The 19,335-nt window shown below is 32.3% G+C and overlaps 3 protein-coding genes across 3 annotated transcripts; all 3 read right to left on the bottom strand.

Annotated features, from left to right (window-relative positions):
* Positions 1-1,579: 1,579 nt before the first annotated feature.
* On the bottom strand, positions 1,580-6,766 carry LOC107170236 (uncharacterized). The gene has a single exon (XM_015520303.2). It carries the CDS (start codon positions 6,764-6,766, stop codon positions 1,580-1,582), a length of 5,187 nt encoding a protein of 1,728 aa, XP_015375789.2.
* Positions 6,767-10,743: 3,977 nt separating this feature from the next.
* Positions 10,744-11,680, bottom strand: LOC149062973 (uncharacterized). Its single transcript, XM_089215469.1, has 3 exons — positions 11,510-11,680; positions 11,264-11,426; positions 10,744-10,903 (listed from the first exon to the last, which is right to left on the bottom strand). The coding sequence occupies exons 1-3, from the start codon at positions 11,678-11,680 to the stop codon at positions 10,767-10,769; spliced, it is 471 nt and encodes a 156-aa protein (XP_089071595.1). The 3' UTR covers positions 10,744-10,766.
* LOC149062972 (uncharacterized) lies at positions 11,567-15,423 on the bottom strand. Its single transcript, XM_089215468.1, has 6 exons — positions 15,244-15,423; positions 14,600-14,777; positions 13,060-13,335; positions 12,839-12,991; positions 12,505-12,696; positions 11,567-11,740 (listed from the first exon to the last, which is right to left on the bottom strand). Exons 1-6 carry the CDS (start codon positions 15,421-15,423, stop codon positions 11,697-11,699), a joined length of 1,023 nt encoding a protein of 340 aa, XP_089071594.1. The 3' UTR covers positions 11,567-11,696.
* Positions 15,424-19,335: the final 3,912 nt, after the last annotated feature.

Raw genomic sequence — 19,335 nt, 5'->3', positions numbered from 1 at the left:
AGTTATAGGTAATCTTAATAATATACAATATAATCCTCATAATTTGGAAGTTGGTATAAATTCAGACATTATGGAAACAATGACGGATTGTTTGCCCATTGATTTTTATGGTTTATTTCTTGATGAAGAATTTTTAGACTTTTTAATAATAGAAACAAACCGATATGCCTCGCAATCTCTTCGTAATCGTAAATTGAAGGCATATTCTCGATTAAAAAAATGGAACCCGATTGATCGTACAGAAATGAGGAATTTTCTGGGCCTTGTTATGTGGATGGTGGACGGGCCGGGTGCGTATATTTGTAATACGCGAGCCCGATCACCGAAATAAAAACTACGCGCGCTACACTCACACACCGATCGACCTGTGTATGTGTGTATACGTGTATAGCAGTTCAATAGAGGTGGACGGGATCGCCGAGCAAGACTATTGAACGCTAGTGTGTGGTGGGTGTGTAGGTGTGTATATATGTGGTGTGTGGACTTAAAACTAAAATAAAAGGTAATACGGTTTTTGGTAACTAAGTTGCTGTAATATACAAATAATTTAAAATACACAAAATAATATAAAAATCACAGCAACAAAAAAGGTATAGAAAGATATAATAATATGGCCCTTTTGGCCCAACAGGTAAAAATGTAATAAATATAGGGTGCTGCTATGCGAGCCCCTATATGAAAATATAATATAAATATAAGGCCGCTATTAGAGCGGTATACAAAATAATAATATAGAGCCGCTATTAGAGCGGTATACAAAATAATAATATAGAGCCGCTATTAGAGCGGTATACAAAATAATAATATAGAGCCGCTATTAGAGCGGTATACAAAATAATAATATAGAGCCGCTATTAGAGCGGTATGCAAAATAATAATATAGAGCCGCTATTAGAGCGGTATACAAAATAATAATATAGAGCCGCTATTAGAGCGGTATACAAAATATTAATATAGAGCCGCTATTAGAGCGGTATACAAAATAATAATATATAAAGAAAAACTCACATAATTGGCGGTGCTCGGCTGGCCAGCTGCTACCTATGCCTGGAATAAACAATAATTGACACACACACTATAATATAATAAAAAGAGTGGCAATTAGTGCACACAAATAAAATACAAATTTTTGGCTATTTGAGCCGTAACAATAATATATATATATAATAAAAATGGCAATTCGCGCCCGTAAAGTATACAAAAATAATGCGGCGATTCGCGTCCGCACAAATACAAATAAGCTGGCGATTTGCGCCGAAGAATATAATAAATTTGGCGCTTAGCGCCCGCACAACTAATACTCAAAAATAATAATTTCTGCACGCACACAACAATACGTGCTTCGTGTTGCACACTGGAATAGACTCGCGGCCAGGCGGCCGTATTAAATGATAATCAGCAGCCGATCCGGCGGCGCGCGATAGCGCTCTTATCTGCATGTTATATAATAATTCACAATACAATTAACAAAAATAAAACAATACAAAAATAACAATTATAATATGTGACTGTGTTTGTGTGTGTGTGTGTCGACCGATGTGGCGGCGCGAACATTCTCCCCCCTTGAAAATGGTAATTTTCAGTTATTTTCCAATTCTTTTTCAACTGGCAGGTAGCATAATTTGATTACTGGTCTTTTGGTCTCTGTGCCATTTGCTGTTCGTATGGTGACTACTCGGGTGTGACCATCCTTGCCTGGATGAAGACATATTATGCGAGCCATTTTCCACTTGCATGGAGCCATGTTATCTTCCTTGACAATTACGACATCTCCGATTGCCAAAGGTTTAGATGCAGTTGTCCATTTTCCCCTGACCTGAAGCTGAGGGAGGTATTCTGAGGTCCATCTGCTCCAAAATGTCTGCATGAGAGCTTGTACTAGTCTCCACCGTCTTAAACCGCTTATTTGCTGTGATGCCAAATCTGGTTCTGGAGGTAACGTGATTGGACCCCCGATTAAAAAGTGAGCGGGAGTGAGGGGTTCCAAGTCTTGTGAGCTACTACTCAATGGTGAAAGAGGGCGTGAATTTAGGCATGCTTCAATTTGACACAGTAGTGTCTGAAGCTCGCTCAGAGTTAAGTATGCATCCTTGACAATTCTTGTTAAATGGTGCTTTGCACTCTTTACGCAGCTTTCCCAAATGCCTCCAAAGTGTGGGGTTGATGGCGGGTTGAAATGCCAGTTGATGCCTTCATTTGCTAACTGTGACTCAATGCCCTTAGTGTATATTGCCAGTTCTCGTCTTGCTCCAACAAAGTTGGTGCCGTTATCACTCCAAATTTTATCAGGTTTTCCTCTCCTAGAACAAAATCGCCGTAGTGTGGCAATAAATGCACTAGATGTCAAGTCCTCAACAGCTTCTATATGTGCTGCCTTGGTAGAAAAGCAGACAAATATTGCTATCCAGGCCTTTTTTCCAGGCTTCCCACGAATTCCGCTTCGTATTATTAATGGGCCAGCGAAATCAACGCCTGTATTACTGAAAGGACGCGTACAGGTGACTCTTTCTTTAGGCAGTGGTGCCATGAGAGGATGTTGGAACTTCGGCTTTGCTCGAACACAATCAATGCAACGTTTGACCACTGATCTTGCTGTAAGTCTTCCACGTAGAGGCCAGTATTGATGTCTTAGGTCGGCAAGGAGAGCTGATGGGCCACAATGTAGTAAACTCCGATGACGTTCGGTAAAAATCAGACGAGTCACTCTATGGTCAGCTGGTAGAATAATTGGTGTCCTCTGATCTTCTGAGATCGCAGCGTTCTCTAACCGGCCTCCCACGACTAATAACCCGTTCTTTAACAGAGGATTTAAGGACTTCAACTTACTGCGGTAGGGCACATTATTATGCTGCCTTAGTGAAACTATATCCTTACCAAATGCTTCTTCTTGCACTGCCTGGAGTACAGTTCTTTGAGCTGCTTTGATATTTTGAACAGTGAGGTACTTGACCATTGGCCTTCTTCGCTTTGAAGCAATATATTCAATGAACTTTGTGATCCACCCAACTGCACGTGTAAGTTTGAGCCAGCTAGAGAAGCTGCTGACCAAGTCTTTGATCGGATTTGTTGCTATTAGCGCTAAACGCAACGGTCGTTGTTCAGGAAGTTCGGTCTCTAATACTGGTTGTATGGGAATGTGAATCCAACAGTCGTCTGCTTGAGATAGCCAAAAGGGACCATGCCACCAAATTTGTGATGTACTTAGTTCTTGTGCTCTTAATCCACGAGAAATTATATCTGCTGGGTTTTCATTTGTCTTCACATGTCGCCATTGAGAAGGATTGGAGACTTCTAGTATTTGTGTTATTCTATTCGATACATATGTTTTCAGTCGGCTGGAATCGCTATTCAGCCAAGATAATACAACCATAGAATCAGTCCAGAGGCGGAAATCTAGCGAATTTATCTTCCATGAATCAGAAATCTTGACAATCAACTGTACTAACAAATGTGCCCCATTTAACTCCAAGCGAGGAATTGTTATACCTTTAAGCGGAGCTACTCGAGTCTTCGAACACAGCAACTGTGAATGCCAAGTTCCGTCATTACCCAACGAGCGGACATAGATACAAGCCCCATAAGCCTCTAACGATGCGTCGCAGAAGCCATGCATTTCTATTTTTTTACTTATGCTAAATATACTTTTTCGTGGTATTGATAAGCCTTTGAGAATTTGTAATTCTTCGTAATATGAACGCCATTTCATTTGAAGGTCTTCTTGTAACTGTGTATCCCAATCAATTTTTAATTGCCAAAGTTGCTTAAGAAATATTTTTCCCTTGATGAGCACCGGTGCAAGAAAACCTAATGGATCAAAAATTCTATTTAATTGCGACAACAAGGTTCTTTTAGTGAGTTTATAGCTTTCAGGTACATCTGCTATTTGGAAGCGGAATTCATCAGCAATCGGTTTCCAACACAGACCCAAAGATTTAACAGTATCATCTTCACTTATATTCAAAACGAATAGTGGATCTTGCTCTTCTTTAGTTATGCACTGTAACACAGTTTGGGAATTTGAACACCATTTACGAAGTGGTAACTTGGCGGAATTCAGAATCATGCTCACTTCTTGTTGTAACCGACAGCATTCTGCTTCGGTGTCAGAGCCTGTCATTAAGTCATCCATATAGAAGTCCTGTCTGATGACTGTTGTTGCCTTCGGATAACGCTCACTAAATTCTTCAGCCAATTTTACAAGACATTGAGTAGTCATATATGATGCTGGAGTGGTTCCATAGGTAACTGTTACTAATCTGTATGTACGAAGAGATTCACTGGGGTCATTTCTCCATAAAATTCGTTGTAAATCCCAATCGGGTTCAGCTATGGCGACTTGCCGGAACATTTTTTCAATATCTGATGTTATTACATGTTGGTGTCTTCTAAACCGAATCAATATCGCAAACAACTCCTCCTGGACTGTAGGGCCACGCATTAGTATATCGTTTAGTGATATACCTGAAGAAGATCTGGCGGAAGCATCAAAAACCACTCTCACCTTTGTGGTTAGACTTGAGGTCTTTTGAACTGCGTGATGCGGCAGATAGTATGCATTTAAAGGAATAGATAATTCACAGCTAACTTCCTGCATGTGGCCCATCTCTAAGTATTCTTGCATAAACTTTATATATTCTGTGCGTAAGTACGGATCCTTTTGTATTCGTCTTTCCACACTCATAAAGCGTGATGTCGCCATTGTTACACTGTCTCCTAATTTATCAGCATTTGCTTTGATTGGTAATCGAAGAACGAATCGGCCATCATCATTGCGGATTGCAGTTTTTTGGAAATGTAAGACAACTTCCTTTTCTTCTAAGATCCTGAGATTTGGTTTCGACAGTCGCCCATAAACCGTATCATCCTCTAAGTGTAGAGCCTTCCAATCAGTTTCAAGAGAAGCACCAACGGAATTAATACCAACTAAGCATGTGGAATGCAGTTCACCTGTAACAATCCAGCCAAACTGACTGTCATGTAACCATAATGCTTCCAAATTTAGAGATCTTCGTTCCATTCTTAAGATGTCAAAGAAAATGCCACCACCTATAAGTAAATCAACTGGTCTTCTTTTATAGAACAATGGATCAGCGAGCCTTGGGTATAAGTCTTCCGGAATTGTCCATCCTCCTTCAGGTATGGGACAGGCAGATAAGTCAGAAACGATACTTGGTAGTACATAGCAAGTTAAGTCGACATTATAATCACTCGTTCTGGACTGAATCGTTAAGTCAATACAAGCTGCTGCTAGCACTTGATTAGCACCTATTCCACATATTGGAAGGGAACTTTTTCTTCCTGGTAATTGAAGTAGAGTTGTTAAATTCTTGGAGATGAAGTTTATCTGAGATCCGCTGTCAAGTACAGCCCTACATTCATGTAGCCTGCCACACTTGTCTCGCACATGAACAATAGCGGTCGCGAGAAAAACATGACCAGGTTGGGCTGCTGAGATGCGCGTAGCAGATGCGGATGTACTTGGTAATACTTGAGGAGCAGCCTCTTCCTGTCTACTAGGTTGAGTAGGAACATGATTGTCACTGTTCTGCTTTCTCCCCCTTTCAAGGTGTAGCAATGTGTTGTGTTTTCCCTTGCACTCGCGACAAGAATACAGCGATTTACTCATATTAGATGTGTGTCTTGATGAAAGACAATTGAAACAGCGTCCTGCATTTCGGACAAACGTAAGTCTATCGGTTACTGACAGGTCCTTGAACTTATCGCAATAGAATAATCTGTGCATGCCGGGGCAACAAGGGCAAACTTCAGTCTCACTAGCAACAAACAGTGCCCTTTTCCCGGGTTGTGAGATATTTTTACTTGAAGCAGTAGCTGATGATCTCACCGGTTTGTTCTGAAGTGCATCCGAACCTTCTAGAGCTGTGCATCGACTTGCCAGGAATTTTTCTAATTCAGAGAACCTCGGTAAATCTGTGTTTCTCTGGTGCAATAGCCATCCCTGAGCAGAACTCTTGTCTAATCTAGAAGTAACGATTGTTATAAGCCACGCATCCCAGTGCTCAACGGGTTGATCCAATGCTCTGAGAGCTGCCACATGTGTTGTTACACAAGCAAATAAGTTCTGCAATGAGCTAGCTGGTGAATCGTCCATGTATGGACAGTTAAGAATAGAACGTACATGGGACTGAATCACCAGACTGCGGTTATCGTATCTCTGTTTTAGTAACTGAATCACTACCTCGTAGTTCCCGTCACATACTGGTGTCGAACGTACTAGATCAAGAGCAGGGCCATCTAAGCAGGAGCGCAGATAATAGAATTTTTGTGCGGCAGAGTATCCTTCATCTCGGTGTACCATAGCTTGAAAAATATCGAAAAACGATGACCAATCTTGTATATTTCCATTGAACCTTGGTAACGGAATTGGAGCGAGTTGCGTTCGGGTAGCGAGCGAGTTGTTTCCGAAGGATACATTATGTCCCGTAGTACTAGGTGCCTTTTCGTGATTTATTATCTCCTGTATTTGTGACCTGATTGCAAAATACTCACGTTCAAATATATCACGTTCAGCTTCAGATCCTTCCTGGTCATCAATTGCAATTAACTCGATTTGGCACTGAATTTCATCAAACTTACGATTGATTTGAGGAAGTTCTTCTTGTCTAAATTCGAGTAAAGAAACAGCTTGAATGGTAGGATCAAATTTATTTACGAAAGTATTAACACGAGTAAGTGCAGCTTTGATAGTTCCTCGTTTCCGCCTTAATTCAGATAACGATCTTTTTGTATCTTCTTCCAACGTCATACTGAAGCGTAGATGAAGGATAGACAAATGAGAAAAAAGTACTCCAGAGTAGTACCTATATTTATAGTTATATTATTTGAAACGTAATAGGCTATAATACTATTTAAGATGTCATAAACATAAATGCGTATACCTTTATGTACTAGGAAAAAATGAAAATTCAATTTTAAATAATAAATTGAGAACTGGTAGAATATTGATCTATAATTGATTCTAAATTTATTGATTGACGTTCCTAAATTAAGCACAATTATAGATCACGTCGAGGTCACCATATGGACGGGCCGGGTGCGTATATTTGTAATACGCGAGCCCGATCACCGAAATAAAAACTACGCGCGCTACACTCACACACCGATCGACCTGTGTATGTGTGTATACGTGTATAGCAGTTCAATAGAGGTGGACGGGATCGCCGAGCAAGACTATTGAACGCTAGTGTGTGGTGGGTGTGTAGGTGTGTATATATGTGGTGTGTGGACTTAAAACTAAAATAAAAGGTAATACGGTTTTTGGTAACTAAGTTGCTGTAATATACAAATAATTTAAAATACACAAAATAATATAAAAATCACAGCAACAAAAAAGGTATAGAAAGATATAATAATATGGCCCTTTTGGCCCAACAGGTAAAAATGTAATAAATATAGGGTGCTGCTATGCGAGCCCCTATATGAAAATATAATATAAATATAAGGCCGCTATTAGAGCGGTATACAAAATAATAATATAGAGCCGCTATTAGAGCGGTATACAAAATAATAATATAGAGCCGCTATTAGAGCGGTATACAAAATAATAATATAGAGCCGCTATTAGAGCGGTATACAAAATAATAATATAGAGCCGCTATTAGAGCGGTATGCAAAATAATAATATAGAGCCGCTATTAGAGCGGTATACAAAATAATAATATAGAGCCGCTATTAGAGCGGTATACAAAATATTAATATAGAGCCGCTATTAGAGCGGTATACAAAATAATAATATATAAAGAAAAACTCACATAATTGGCGGTGCTCGGCTGGCCAGCTGCTACCTATGCCTGGAATAAACAATAATTGACACACACACTATAATATAATAAAAAGAGTGGCAATTAGTGCACACAAATAAAATACAAATTTTTGGCTATTTGAGCCGTAACAATAATATATATATATAATAAAAATGGCAATTCGCGCCCGTAAAGTATACAAAAATAATGCGGCGATTCGCGTCCGCACAAATACAAATAAGCTGGCGATTTGCGCCGAAGAATATAATAAATTTGGCGCTTAGCGCCCGCACAACTAATACTCAAAAATAATAATTTCTGCACGCACACAACAATACGTGCTTCGTGTTGCACACTGGAATAGACTCGCGGCCAGGCGGCCGTATTAAATGATAATCAGCAGCCGATCCGGCGGCGCGCGATAGCGCTCTTATCTGCATGTTATATAATAATTCACAATACAATTAACAAAAATAAAACAATACAAAAATAACAATTATAATATGTGACTGTGTTTGTGTGTGTGTGTGTCGACCGATGTGGCGGCGCGAACAGATGGGATTGGTAAATATGCCGAGTTTAGTTGATTATTGGCGGAAAGATATATTGTATGTGCATAAAGTTACTGAAGTAATGAGTAGAAATAGATTTGAGTTAATTTTAAGTATGTTTCATTGCTCGAACAACGAAAAACCAGAACATGGAAGGTTAGATAAGATACAAAAATTGGTGGACTTTTTAGTATTTAATTTTCAAAAATGGTATATACCTGAAGAGGTCTGCATCGATGAAAGTGTTGTACCATTTATAGGAAGACTTATTTTTCGACAATATTTAAAAAATAAAACACATCGTTACGGCATTAAAATTTTTAAGCTTTGTGCAAAAGATTTCTACACGTTACAGTACAATATTTATGCGGGAAAAGAAGCGGTTCGTGAAACTAATGTTTCACACAAAATAGTTTTAAAATTATTGAAACCTTATTTAAATTTTGGAAGATGTTTATTCATTGATAATTGGTATTCTAGTGTAGAGTTGGCCGAAAAACTTAACTGTGAAAATACTCATGTGGTCGGAACTTTAAGAGCTGACCGACGTGGTAATCCACGTGATGTAATAAGTAAAAAATTAAAAAAAGGAGAACTTTTCGCTCAGCAAAGTAATTCTAATATTGTTGTCATGAAATGGCGAGATAAACGTGATATATACTTAATTACAACTAAACACACTGATGAAACCATAGAAATACGACGAAGAACTGGAGATATAATAAAAAAACCTCTTGCGGTGGAAGATTATAACGTTGGAAAATCTTTTATAGATCGTTCAGACCAAACGGCATCTTATTCAAGTCCCTTAAAAAGGTTAATAAAATGGTACAGAAAAGTAGCGTTTGATATACTTTTGTCAACTTCTGTTGTGAATGCTCTTTCACTTTACAAATCTGTTACTATGAAGAACATCACTATTACAAGATTTAAAGAAGAAATTATTAAACCACTTTTATTCAAACCTACTGTACCAGCTCTACCAGTAACTCCTACCTCTCATAAACTTATATCTTGTGGCAATTTAAAAAAAAAGGATGTGTCAAAAATGCTATTCAAGGTTGTCATCTGAATTTGGAAGGAAAGTGGCACAAAATAAAACAAAGAAAATATTAACACGCTGTGAAGGATGTAACATTTTTATGTGTAGGGATTGTTTTATTAAATTCCATAAAAGTTCTTTGTAAATTATAGAAATATGTTGTTGCCCATAATTAACAAAAAATACATTATAATTATTTATGTGTAATTTTATTTTACTTTTATCTATTATAATAAAGATAACAAGATGTTGTAATATAAATTTATTTTATGATAACCTTGTAAAAAATATAGTAAGTCGAAAAAATTAGTTTATAAAGATTACCTATTGTCTTGTAGGGTTTTTTCACCCCACATGTGTCATAGAGGCCTCGTAGGGTTCAGTGACCCTACTTGATTTTATTAAATAATTGGATTCTACTAAGTGAGATAATGATATAATGTTATTAGGTAATTTTTTTTAAATTCATTTTTTTAAGGTCAAATTGGAAATGTTTGTTAGACAATACAAGACAAATTTCCGTTAAACGATATGTAAATGTAAATGACGGGTCAATAGACCCCCCACGGCAGTCAACCTGTTATAGTATGTGGGCCGGTGATGAAATTCGGCGTCTTGTGTAGAAACTGTAAGAGACGTCTTCGTGGATCCGAAAGTCAAAATTTGCGTTTTTCGGGGTGTTTACGCACGGACACTTTATTTTAGGCGCGTCGAACCGTTTTTGTAGTTGGGCCTTTTAGAGGGCTTTCCGCTGTATCAATTGGTACCGATATCAGTACGCCATGTACATAAATACCCAGATAGCAAATTTACGTTCTTGAAATACTTCAGTAATGTTAAGAAAATAACCTTGTTGTTTTTATAACATTTCCAGATACTAGATAGTTATAACTATCTTTTTTAATGTTATTATAACATTCTCTTAGAGTTTTTTGGCCACCGAAATGTTGTTCTATTAACATTCTCAATTAATATTATTATAATGTTGAACCCAACTTGTTGTAACATTATTAAAATAGTGTCAAAGTATGTTATAATAACATCACAATCTTGACTTTATAATCATATTATATATATATATGTATATATATATACACACACGAGAGGCTCTAGCCCCTGTTCACCAACCCACCTTATTAATTATTTAATAGATTTGGAAACCTGTTGTTAGCTAACAGATCAATTAATATTAAACTATTATAAACCGTTATTACATTCTTTTAATAGTTGGGTAGCTGGTGACTATGATAGGTTTTAATAAAAATTTAAAAGACTGATCACTGTATACTGTTTGACTATAGTGTTTATTAGAAGAAGACCGCCTTGGTCTACTATAAAATTCATAATAATAATAATAGATGTATGTTAATATACAAATGAGGTGTAATACAAATATAATGAATGAATAAATTAAGTTAATTTATCCTTAGTTTTATTCTTAGTAGTTGCTTGAAGTCTGTAAGGAGCATGCGAGAGCCAAATTCTCAAAGGTCCATCTATTTCTTTGTCAGTGTGTGTCTTGTATTTTATATGTAGTCGTAATGCATCTGAAACAAACATTTAATTTACAATAATTAATAACTTTTTTGTGTAATCAGTAGTCAGGGGTTAGGGGGCACAAAGTCTTTCCCATAAAAATTTTGATAATGAATATGTATAGGTCATTCCTTATACATATATTAAAATCATTTAAGATCTGGGGATCTAGGATTATGATTAATAGTAAGTATTTTTTGTAATAGTTATGTTGATAAAGCTGGTGTTTTTAATTTTTTTTTTTTTTTTAAGTTATAGGTTTGAGAACCATTTTAATCAATTAATTGACTGAACATGCCTAATTTTAAGTGAATATTATATAGTAGTGGTATATTTTCAATTTAAATTATAAACAAATAATTTATGCTTACCTATAATCAAACGGTAGCAAGCCAAACTTGAAAATGATTTTTTCTGCTTAAAACCATACAATGAGTAGTTTATCAAAAATGTGTCATCAAACATACGACCCATAATTCTTCTAACACTATTTCTGATATCTTTCTTTCCAACGAATAAAGAGATTTTACTAACCTATAAGTGAATAATAATTTTTAAAAAAAAATGTTAATTTAATTAAATCATTGAAACCATATTTTGATATATTAAATAATTACCAAAGATTTTCTTAAATCTTTATCTTGAATTTTGTTATGTAATACTAATAGGTCTTCATCACTTTTTATAGGAAATAGTGTTTCTATGTCCACATCGTCAGTTACTATAGTTGTTCCTGATGAACTGTTCATAATTTTTTCAACATTTTCATTTATAGAATGGCATAACATCATTAATGCTTGTATTTCATACTTCAAGAAAGAGAAAGATGTAAGCGATATTATGTAAATCTGTAAGACATTTAATTATTAGTATATTTTAAACAGTAAATAAATCTATATGATTATTAGTTAATTTAATAGAAACATGTAATTTAAAGAATTGCCAAAAGAAAACCCAAGGAAAAAACTCGTTTAAAAATTGTACATAACATGATATAACATTTCAATAATTGAGCAATAAAAATTAGATTTATTTAATGCTTGTCTTAGTGTTTGAAAATAAATACCTACTAATTATTAAGTATACAGCCATTTCAGGTTGTACTTCAAACTATTAGTAATTCAAAATTTAAAAAAAAAAAAACCACTAAATATTTTATTTTACACTATCCATTATTACTATTCCTCTTTTAAAATTTTAATCATTACCTATATGAATATTAATTATTGATTCAATATCCAATTTAAAATTCCTATATTAATGTACCTACATACTTAACTGGACAGAGAAAAATAATATGAACTATCCACTAATAATAATATGATAAAAATACTTATAGAAATATATAATATAATATATAAATTATCTAGACTGGAAAACAGTCTTCGCTCAAAATCATTTTTTATTTTACCTATAATATGTGGTATCAATGAATTCAAATTTAACATGCCCATTACAATTACCTACTCCAATGACATCTATAAATTAATTACAGGAGAGCAACTTCTCTAGTTTTATATATAACAATTTTCAGAAAATCATATTTCAAATGTTCATCAAAAATGTGCAAATTTTTGTTAATGGTAAGTAAACACAAAAACTAAAACGTTACCTGATATCATTTTTTGGTTTTCAGCAGGATATTGTAGTTGGCGCTTAACAGAGTTGTTATTAGAATTATTTGTGTGACTACTATTAATATTAACTTCAGAGACTAATTTCCATGGTCCACTAGGCGATGTCATAACAATAACAGGACTGGGGATAGATTTTATTGGAGTTTCTTTCAATGGAGACGTGTCATCTAAAATTCATTAACACTTTACTATAAGTACACATAATATAAACCATTTAATACATTTAAATTAAAATAATATTCAAGATAAAAAGTATTTAATGCATAATATACAGTATAATGAATGTATTAATTTGATGATTAATATTACCAAATTCCTGTTCAAAAATTTTGTTTTGTTTAACAGTCCATGTTTGATCTTTATCAGAATCATCAAAATCACTAATGCTAGAACTATCATTGTCAGAAATATTAGAAATTTGATTAATTTTAGATTGTGTTAATATATTTTGATCAATAGTATCTGAAACAAAAACGATTTTTACTTGAATACTAATAATAAAGTAACAAATTATAGAGCATAAACAGTACCATCAACAGGGTTATACTGAGGTTGGTAACTAGAACAACTTTCATGCTGAAATTCTGAATTAAGTTTCACTTTTTTAAACACTTTATTTTTAGGATTGCAAGATGCACTACGTCGTTTTAAATGATACTTTGGTACACCGTTAAAATGTTCATCTTCGGTAAATGATAAATCTGATTTTATCATCGCTTTTGGTAATTTAGATTTAGCTTTATCTAGAGAAGCTATAAAAAAAATGTACAATGTAATTACCTTAAATACACGAACAGATTTTTTTTCTAATATAAAATAAGCAATGAACTATCACTAACTATATGTTATTTCAGACATTTTTCGAACGTTGTAAAAATAAAAATCATTCTTGTTTGGCTTTTCTCGACTTTCGATTATCTTTTGGGAATTTTTCTGATTTTTTAGCCAGGCACAAACATTTTTTTTTAACCACGTATCAGGTACAACTGAGACTGTATTATCATCAGTGAAGTTCACAATATTCCACCCAAACATCTAATTTTATACAATAAAAAATTTAATTATTTACTGATACCTATTTGTTAAATTATTTTTATAATTTATAATACTTTAATTGATACTTTACATCTAAAGGTAAATTAGTTTATTCTTTGTAAGTTAGTGTATTTATTTGAATTTTATTAGAGAATAATAATAATTAGGTATTAAATTTTGATTTCTGTAAATTTATCAATACAATACATATTTATGCATAGTACTTTTATATTTGTTATTTACCTATATACATTTAAATAAAAAATAAATTACATACAAAAAATAAAGTTGCTATTCAAGAAATGAAAATGTTGAATGGCCTGGAAGAAATTTACGCATTTACTGATTATACATTTTGTACGGAAGCATATTTTTTATGCATTTATTAAAAAGATATTTAATATTTTAATTTTTAAAGAAATGACTATCTAATGGTTAAAAAATAGATATTAGGTACCTAAGTTAAATTAATTCAAATATGCTGATCTTAATAAAAAAATTAAAAAACTATCCGGTTAATGCACATAATATTTTTTGTTTATAAAATGTAGGTTAGTACCTATAGGTTTATATAGGTTCCTTTGACTAAAAAAGAAAAAGTCTTAATCTTATATTATGATTGAAATAGAAAACAAATTTTAGTGTTGAAGGCCCTTAAATTTAAATAATAAAAACATAAATAAAAAAAATTGTTTTAAATTAGATGTCATCATGTATTACTGGCATGGCTATATGTACTTGCTATCATGAAAAAATATCACCATTTTTTTTTTTAATGTCATGTTCATTCCAGCATTTAATTTTACTAGACAGGTTTTGTACTATAAATATATCTAGTATTGTGGAGTTAATGGGGCTTTCGTATAATGCTGACTTAATTTTAAATTTTTGACTAATTATTAAATATTCCATCATCTCTTAAACAAAAATTTAAGCATCTTACAATATCTTTGTTTTTGGTTAAAATATAACTATTTTTTTCATTTTGAATTTTAATCTTAATAGTTTTATATAAAAGAGTATAATATTCAAGACCATTTAAATACTCTGGCAACGGGCCATTAGTATGTTGATTTTTTAATGTAGGTTTTTCTTCTAGTAATTGTTTAATTTTGCCTTCATTACTGTTGTTCAAATTTATAAAATTCTTTTCATTATACCAATAATTAACTTGTTGTAAAGGTTTGTCATGTTTGCTCAAAAATGACTTGAGCTGTTTCATGAAGCTTTCAAAAATAAACGTGGAACAGTTATCTAAGGGACCATACCTTAAATAATCATCACAGATATGGAGTAGTCTATGAACGTTATGGGAAACAAATTGCTGGCCATAAATGTTTTGTAAACTCATCACAAAGAAATCTAGTAACTCCCTAGCAAAATCTTTAGAAATTTCTTATAGAAAACTATAATTTAAACTCAGAAGAATAAGCATAGCAATATTAAGTGACATAAAGTTTGTGTAACATGCTTCAGTAATGATGTTTTTTAAAACAATCGGTCCAGTATGCAATAAAAAAAAATTGATGCTCTGTGGCCTTCCATCTAGAAAGTTCTTGTATACTCCTACCCTTCCTAACAAAATCAGAAGTAATGTAGGAATTAAGTTTCAAAATTAATTTTGATAATTCATCAACTTTTCTTGCTCGAAGACGTATACTCAATGGGTCCTTATTTACCCAAAGCATTAACAATTTCTTCATAACACCAATATTCACAAGATGTAAATAATCAAGGCTAAATGAATAAACAGGATCGAAATTGGGCAACTCTGCTAAATTAGAAATTGTGTCATACACGTGAAAATCTTCATCCAAAGTTTTAATGTAGGAAATATGATCTCTACTAGTGGACTTCATTTGTGTATATGGGAAACATACTCTACTATCTATGTATTCACCTTAAATCTTGCATCGAGTACAATAAGAAAATCCACTATGCCCTTTGACTTTAAAGATAAAACTTTTAGCATTAATTTTAATAGGATTTATTATTAAACCATTGGTTGCAAGATCTTTAGTTTCTACAGCAAAATCTAACAGGAAATCATTGCTGCAATGTGTTTTTTCTGTACCATAATAAAGTCCCACTAAAAAGACATTTTTTGGTAATGGAGACTGAACTTCAATGAAGGCTAAAATCGGCCAAAATTGATTACTACTACTTTTAGAAATAGGTAATCCATTTATACCTATTGCAATTTTTACTTCATCAACATTTGGGGGTAAATTCAATTTAATACCATTAGCTAATCCAAAATGATGATAGAGACCAGGTTCAACATTGCGAATTCGTTTTGAAGCACTAGAAGGTATTTGTAATAGAGTACAGGTATTTGTAATAGACAGTCAGCAGGTAGATTGTTAAAACAATCATGTTTCTTAAGTCCCTTTAGTAAACCATTAACAGCATTGTGAGGTACATTATACTGCACTGACCACGTTGCCAAAAATTGTTGAATAGAATAATCAGAAGTATTATCAGAAAATTGAGATGCAGTAATTGGATTTGAAATTATAGAAGAAGTTGAGGAAGTTAATTGTTCTGGAAGAGTAACCAAATTTGAATGATCATATGTTAACGATGAAAATAAAACTCTAGATTCACCTGTTTCAACTGCACTGCTGCAAGGTATACAATTTTTCTCTAACTGCTGTTTTGTTTGCCCTATAGTACTAACTTTATTATTTATATTATTTATGTCATCTCTCAAAGCTGGACGAGAATACACATTTTGAAGTATATTTATTTATTTCCTAATTTTCCTTCTTTTTGTTCTCTTACTTTCATACATTTTTTTTAGTTAGTTATAGGTATGTATTAGGTTATTCAGATTGTATTAATAGACAAACAAACAAGCATTACACACAATCCCCAAAGGGATGAATACAAATTAGCAATTATATAAGTTATAACTCTACTACTTACCTAACTATACTAAGTTATAAACTTTATTAAAATGTAGATTACAATTTCATATTATTTTTAATGACAATAGGACTTGCTTCAAAAAATAGTATTTCTGGTCACTATATTGTTTATGTAAAAACTATAATAAATAATTCTTATTATCATTATTTTTAAACATTTTGATTTCAGTTAATACATCAGCTCTACACAATTTTCGTTACAATTTATATGGACTATTGACTTGTTGATTATTATTTCAGTCAATATGGTTAATATTTTGATAATACAATCCAGTAGGACTATAACATTGCTAGTTGCTATATAGTCAATGCCATTTTAGAAAATCTATAGCATACTAAAATTCTTCATAATGATATTCTAAGATTATTTGTATTCACTAAAAATATCTAGATGATTTGGATGATAAATATTAAAACAATATTCCAATTTACAACTGGAAACAATAATAATAAAAATATTGGATTCTATACCTATTGGATTTTAATATTTCAACAGGCAACAAAATTAAAAATATGGTTTGTACACTTAATACCTACACATTTTAAGTGAAATATTATTCAAGTTACCTATTAGGTTTTTATTGTATTAGTTTAGATACCTTATCAACCAAATTTGAAAGAAATGTAAACAATTGAATCCAACCAACATTCCAGAGGAAAACAATTACCAATCATTTTGTATACATATAAAACTAAAAATTGTAAATGAAATTGTATGATTAATTTTAATATAAAATATTAAAAGAACATTATATTTTAATTTTAAAGTGTATTGTTTAACATAGCGAGATGCCAAATACTGACATTAGATATTTTGTAAAGGCAGATACAGGCTAGAGAAATGGGGGAAGGCAATGATATTTATTAAGTTAAAAAAAAAGATTATCCATCAGCAACCGTTGCATTGTCCCCTTTGCCCTCGACTTGTATCTGCCTTTTGGTAGGTTAGGTGATTTATTTATTGGAGAATTATTTCTAATTTCTTGAATACATAAATCATTACTTATATTTTGCATAACTGCATAACGAAAATGTTGGTTAAACTGTATCATCAAGTTAGAAATACATTTTATAAGGGCTCATAATAATTTTTATGAAAAAATTATTGTAGAATATGAAATTATTTGTGCATCAAAAATGTATTAAATGCAAGTATGTAATTTAACTAAAAAGTTAAATTATTCTGCTTCTGCAATATTGTAACTATTTTAAAAATGTAGAACATATTATATTAAATTTTATTAAAAGATGAGAAAAAAACATTAACTAGGATTAATAAACTATGCATTAAAAAATGTTAATATAGATATTCAATTAAAAATATGACATGTATGCAAAATATAAATTTTGAAAAAAGCTTGGCCCTAGTGACATTATAATAAGTTGTTTTCTTAAGATGCAATTGTGTTTAAAATAATTTTAACAAACTTACTTCATTTAAAGTGCATGTGCTTATTATTTTTATATGTAATCCTACAATTAATGTTTCATTATATAAAAAAAAAAAAAAAATGTAATAAAAAAAGAAGAAATTCCAATACATGCACATTGAAAAATAGACTAATTTTAAAAGAATACCTATACCAGTTTTATTTATAATTTAAAAAATAAGTTGACTATTTTGTTTTTTTAACTCCTCTGCATGTTATTAAGCTAATAAATATTTTTGATTGGTTTGTGACTTCAACCTGTATTAAAGTATATTATATTTTTGGTAAGTATGAACATGATAACATATTCGTGTTAATTTCCACGTTTACAATTACAAATTACAATTAAACTAAATTATCAACCGTGTATATGCATTCTTAACTCCAAAGGGACAGTAGTTGCCTAGTTCGTATTGAGGTAAATCATTATACATAAAAATAAAGTATTTATTTTTATTTTCTCGACATGTTTTTTTGAACATAAGAACTCACTACTCAATCCATATTCTATAAGTGTATAGGTTAGGTTATTATTTATAATAATAATAATAAGATAAGCTAATAATGTTTATTTTATGTTAATGTTTATTTTTAGCCTAAGTGCTAATAAAATTTGTAATTTGTACAGTTTTGTTAGTTTCATAGTTTGGAAAATTGCATGTTTAAATTTTCCATATCACTGGGCATTAAGGTTGGCCAACAAGATGGTAAGATTTGTTTATTTAAAAATTGTTAAGTAAACTTAAAATTGTACACAATAATACTATAGTAGTATTAGTCGTTAACGCTATGTCACCATGCTTTAATAATCTTTAATCTTTAACAGTCAAGGACCAAGGTAAATCGTATGTTCTTTTTCTATGAGGTAAACAGACTATACCGTCTACATCATTCACACTACAGAGTACAGTGTCTACACTTCTTCAGAGATGGTTTAAAACAGTTAACAGTTGTTGCTACTGTAGTATAGACTACATACCGTCTACTAGAGTAACAATAACAAGTTTTTATGTGTAACATATTTATTTTGTAAATACATACACTGTATTATTTTGATAAGTATTGCAGTAGTGACAACCATAGATAATAAAGATATCTTTATTAACAACGGAACAACTACGGATTATAAACATTGTTTAATTTAATTATAAGATAATATTATGTAATCGGCATTGAAAAGAGATTAATTGGGATAGGAAGCGATAATTAACAGTAGTAGTCCAATTAGTTATATGTAGCTAATAATATTATAATCGTGTGTTATTGTAGGTAGGTAGAATCAGGTAACAAGATTATCACCGCTATACCTTGGGTCGAATGATATCGAATTTACTACATAATAGGTATAACTTCTGGTCTTTATAACTGATAAGTTTTATTATGACCAGTGCCACAATGAGTAACCACCTTT

The sequence above is a fragment of the Diuraphis noxia genome, unplaced genomic scaffold (genome assembly GCF_037042655.1).
Source record: "Diuraphis noxia isolate RWA-SAM2 unplaced genomic scaffold, SU_Dnox_SAM2 contig0001, whole genome shotgun sequence".
NCBI lineage: Eukaryota > Metazoa > Arthropoda > Insecta > Hemiptera > Aphididae > Diuraphis > Diuraphis noxia.
The sequence above is the reverse complement of the archived record's forward strand: the minus strand, read 5'-3'. Positions and strand labels throughout refer to the sequence as shown.

Coding starts and splice junctions, on each gene's coding strand:
- LOC107170236 (XM_015520303.2), bottom strand. CDS start 6,766: ATGACGTTGGAAGAAGATACAAAAAGATCGTTATCTGAATTAAGGCGG.
- LOC149062973 (XM_089215469.1), bottom strand. CDS start 11,680: ATGTTATGCCATTCTATAAATGAAAATGTTGAAAAAATTATGAACAGT. Junction 11,427..11,509: donor AAGATTTAAGAAAATCTTTG/GTAATTATTTAA, acceptor ATTCACTTATAG/GTTAGTAAAATCTCTTTATT. Junction 10,904..11,263: donor TTGCTACCGTTTGATTATAG/GTAAGCATAAAT, acceptor TGTTTGTTTCAG/ATGCATTACGACTACATATA.
- LOC149062972 (XM_089215468.1), bottom strand. CDS start 15,423: ATGAAGTCCACTAGTAGAGATCATATTTCCTACATTAAAACTTTGGAT. Junction 12,992..13,059: donor TCAGTATAACCCTGTTGATG/GTACTGTTTATG, acceptor TTTTTGTTTCAG/ATACTATTGATCAAAATATA. Junction 11,741..12,504: donor AAACCAAAAAATGATATCAG/GTAACGTTTTAG, acceptor AATGTCTTACAG/ATTTACATAATATCGCTTAC.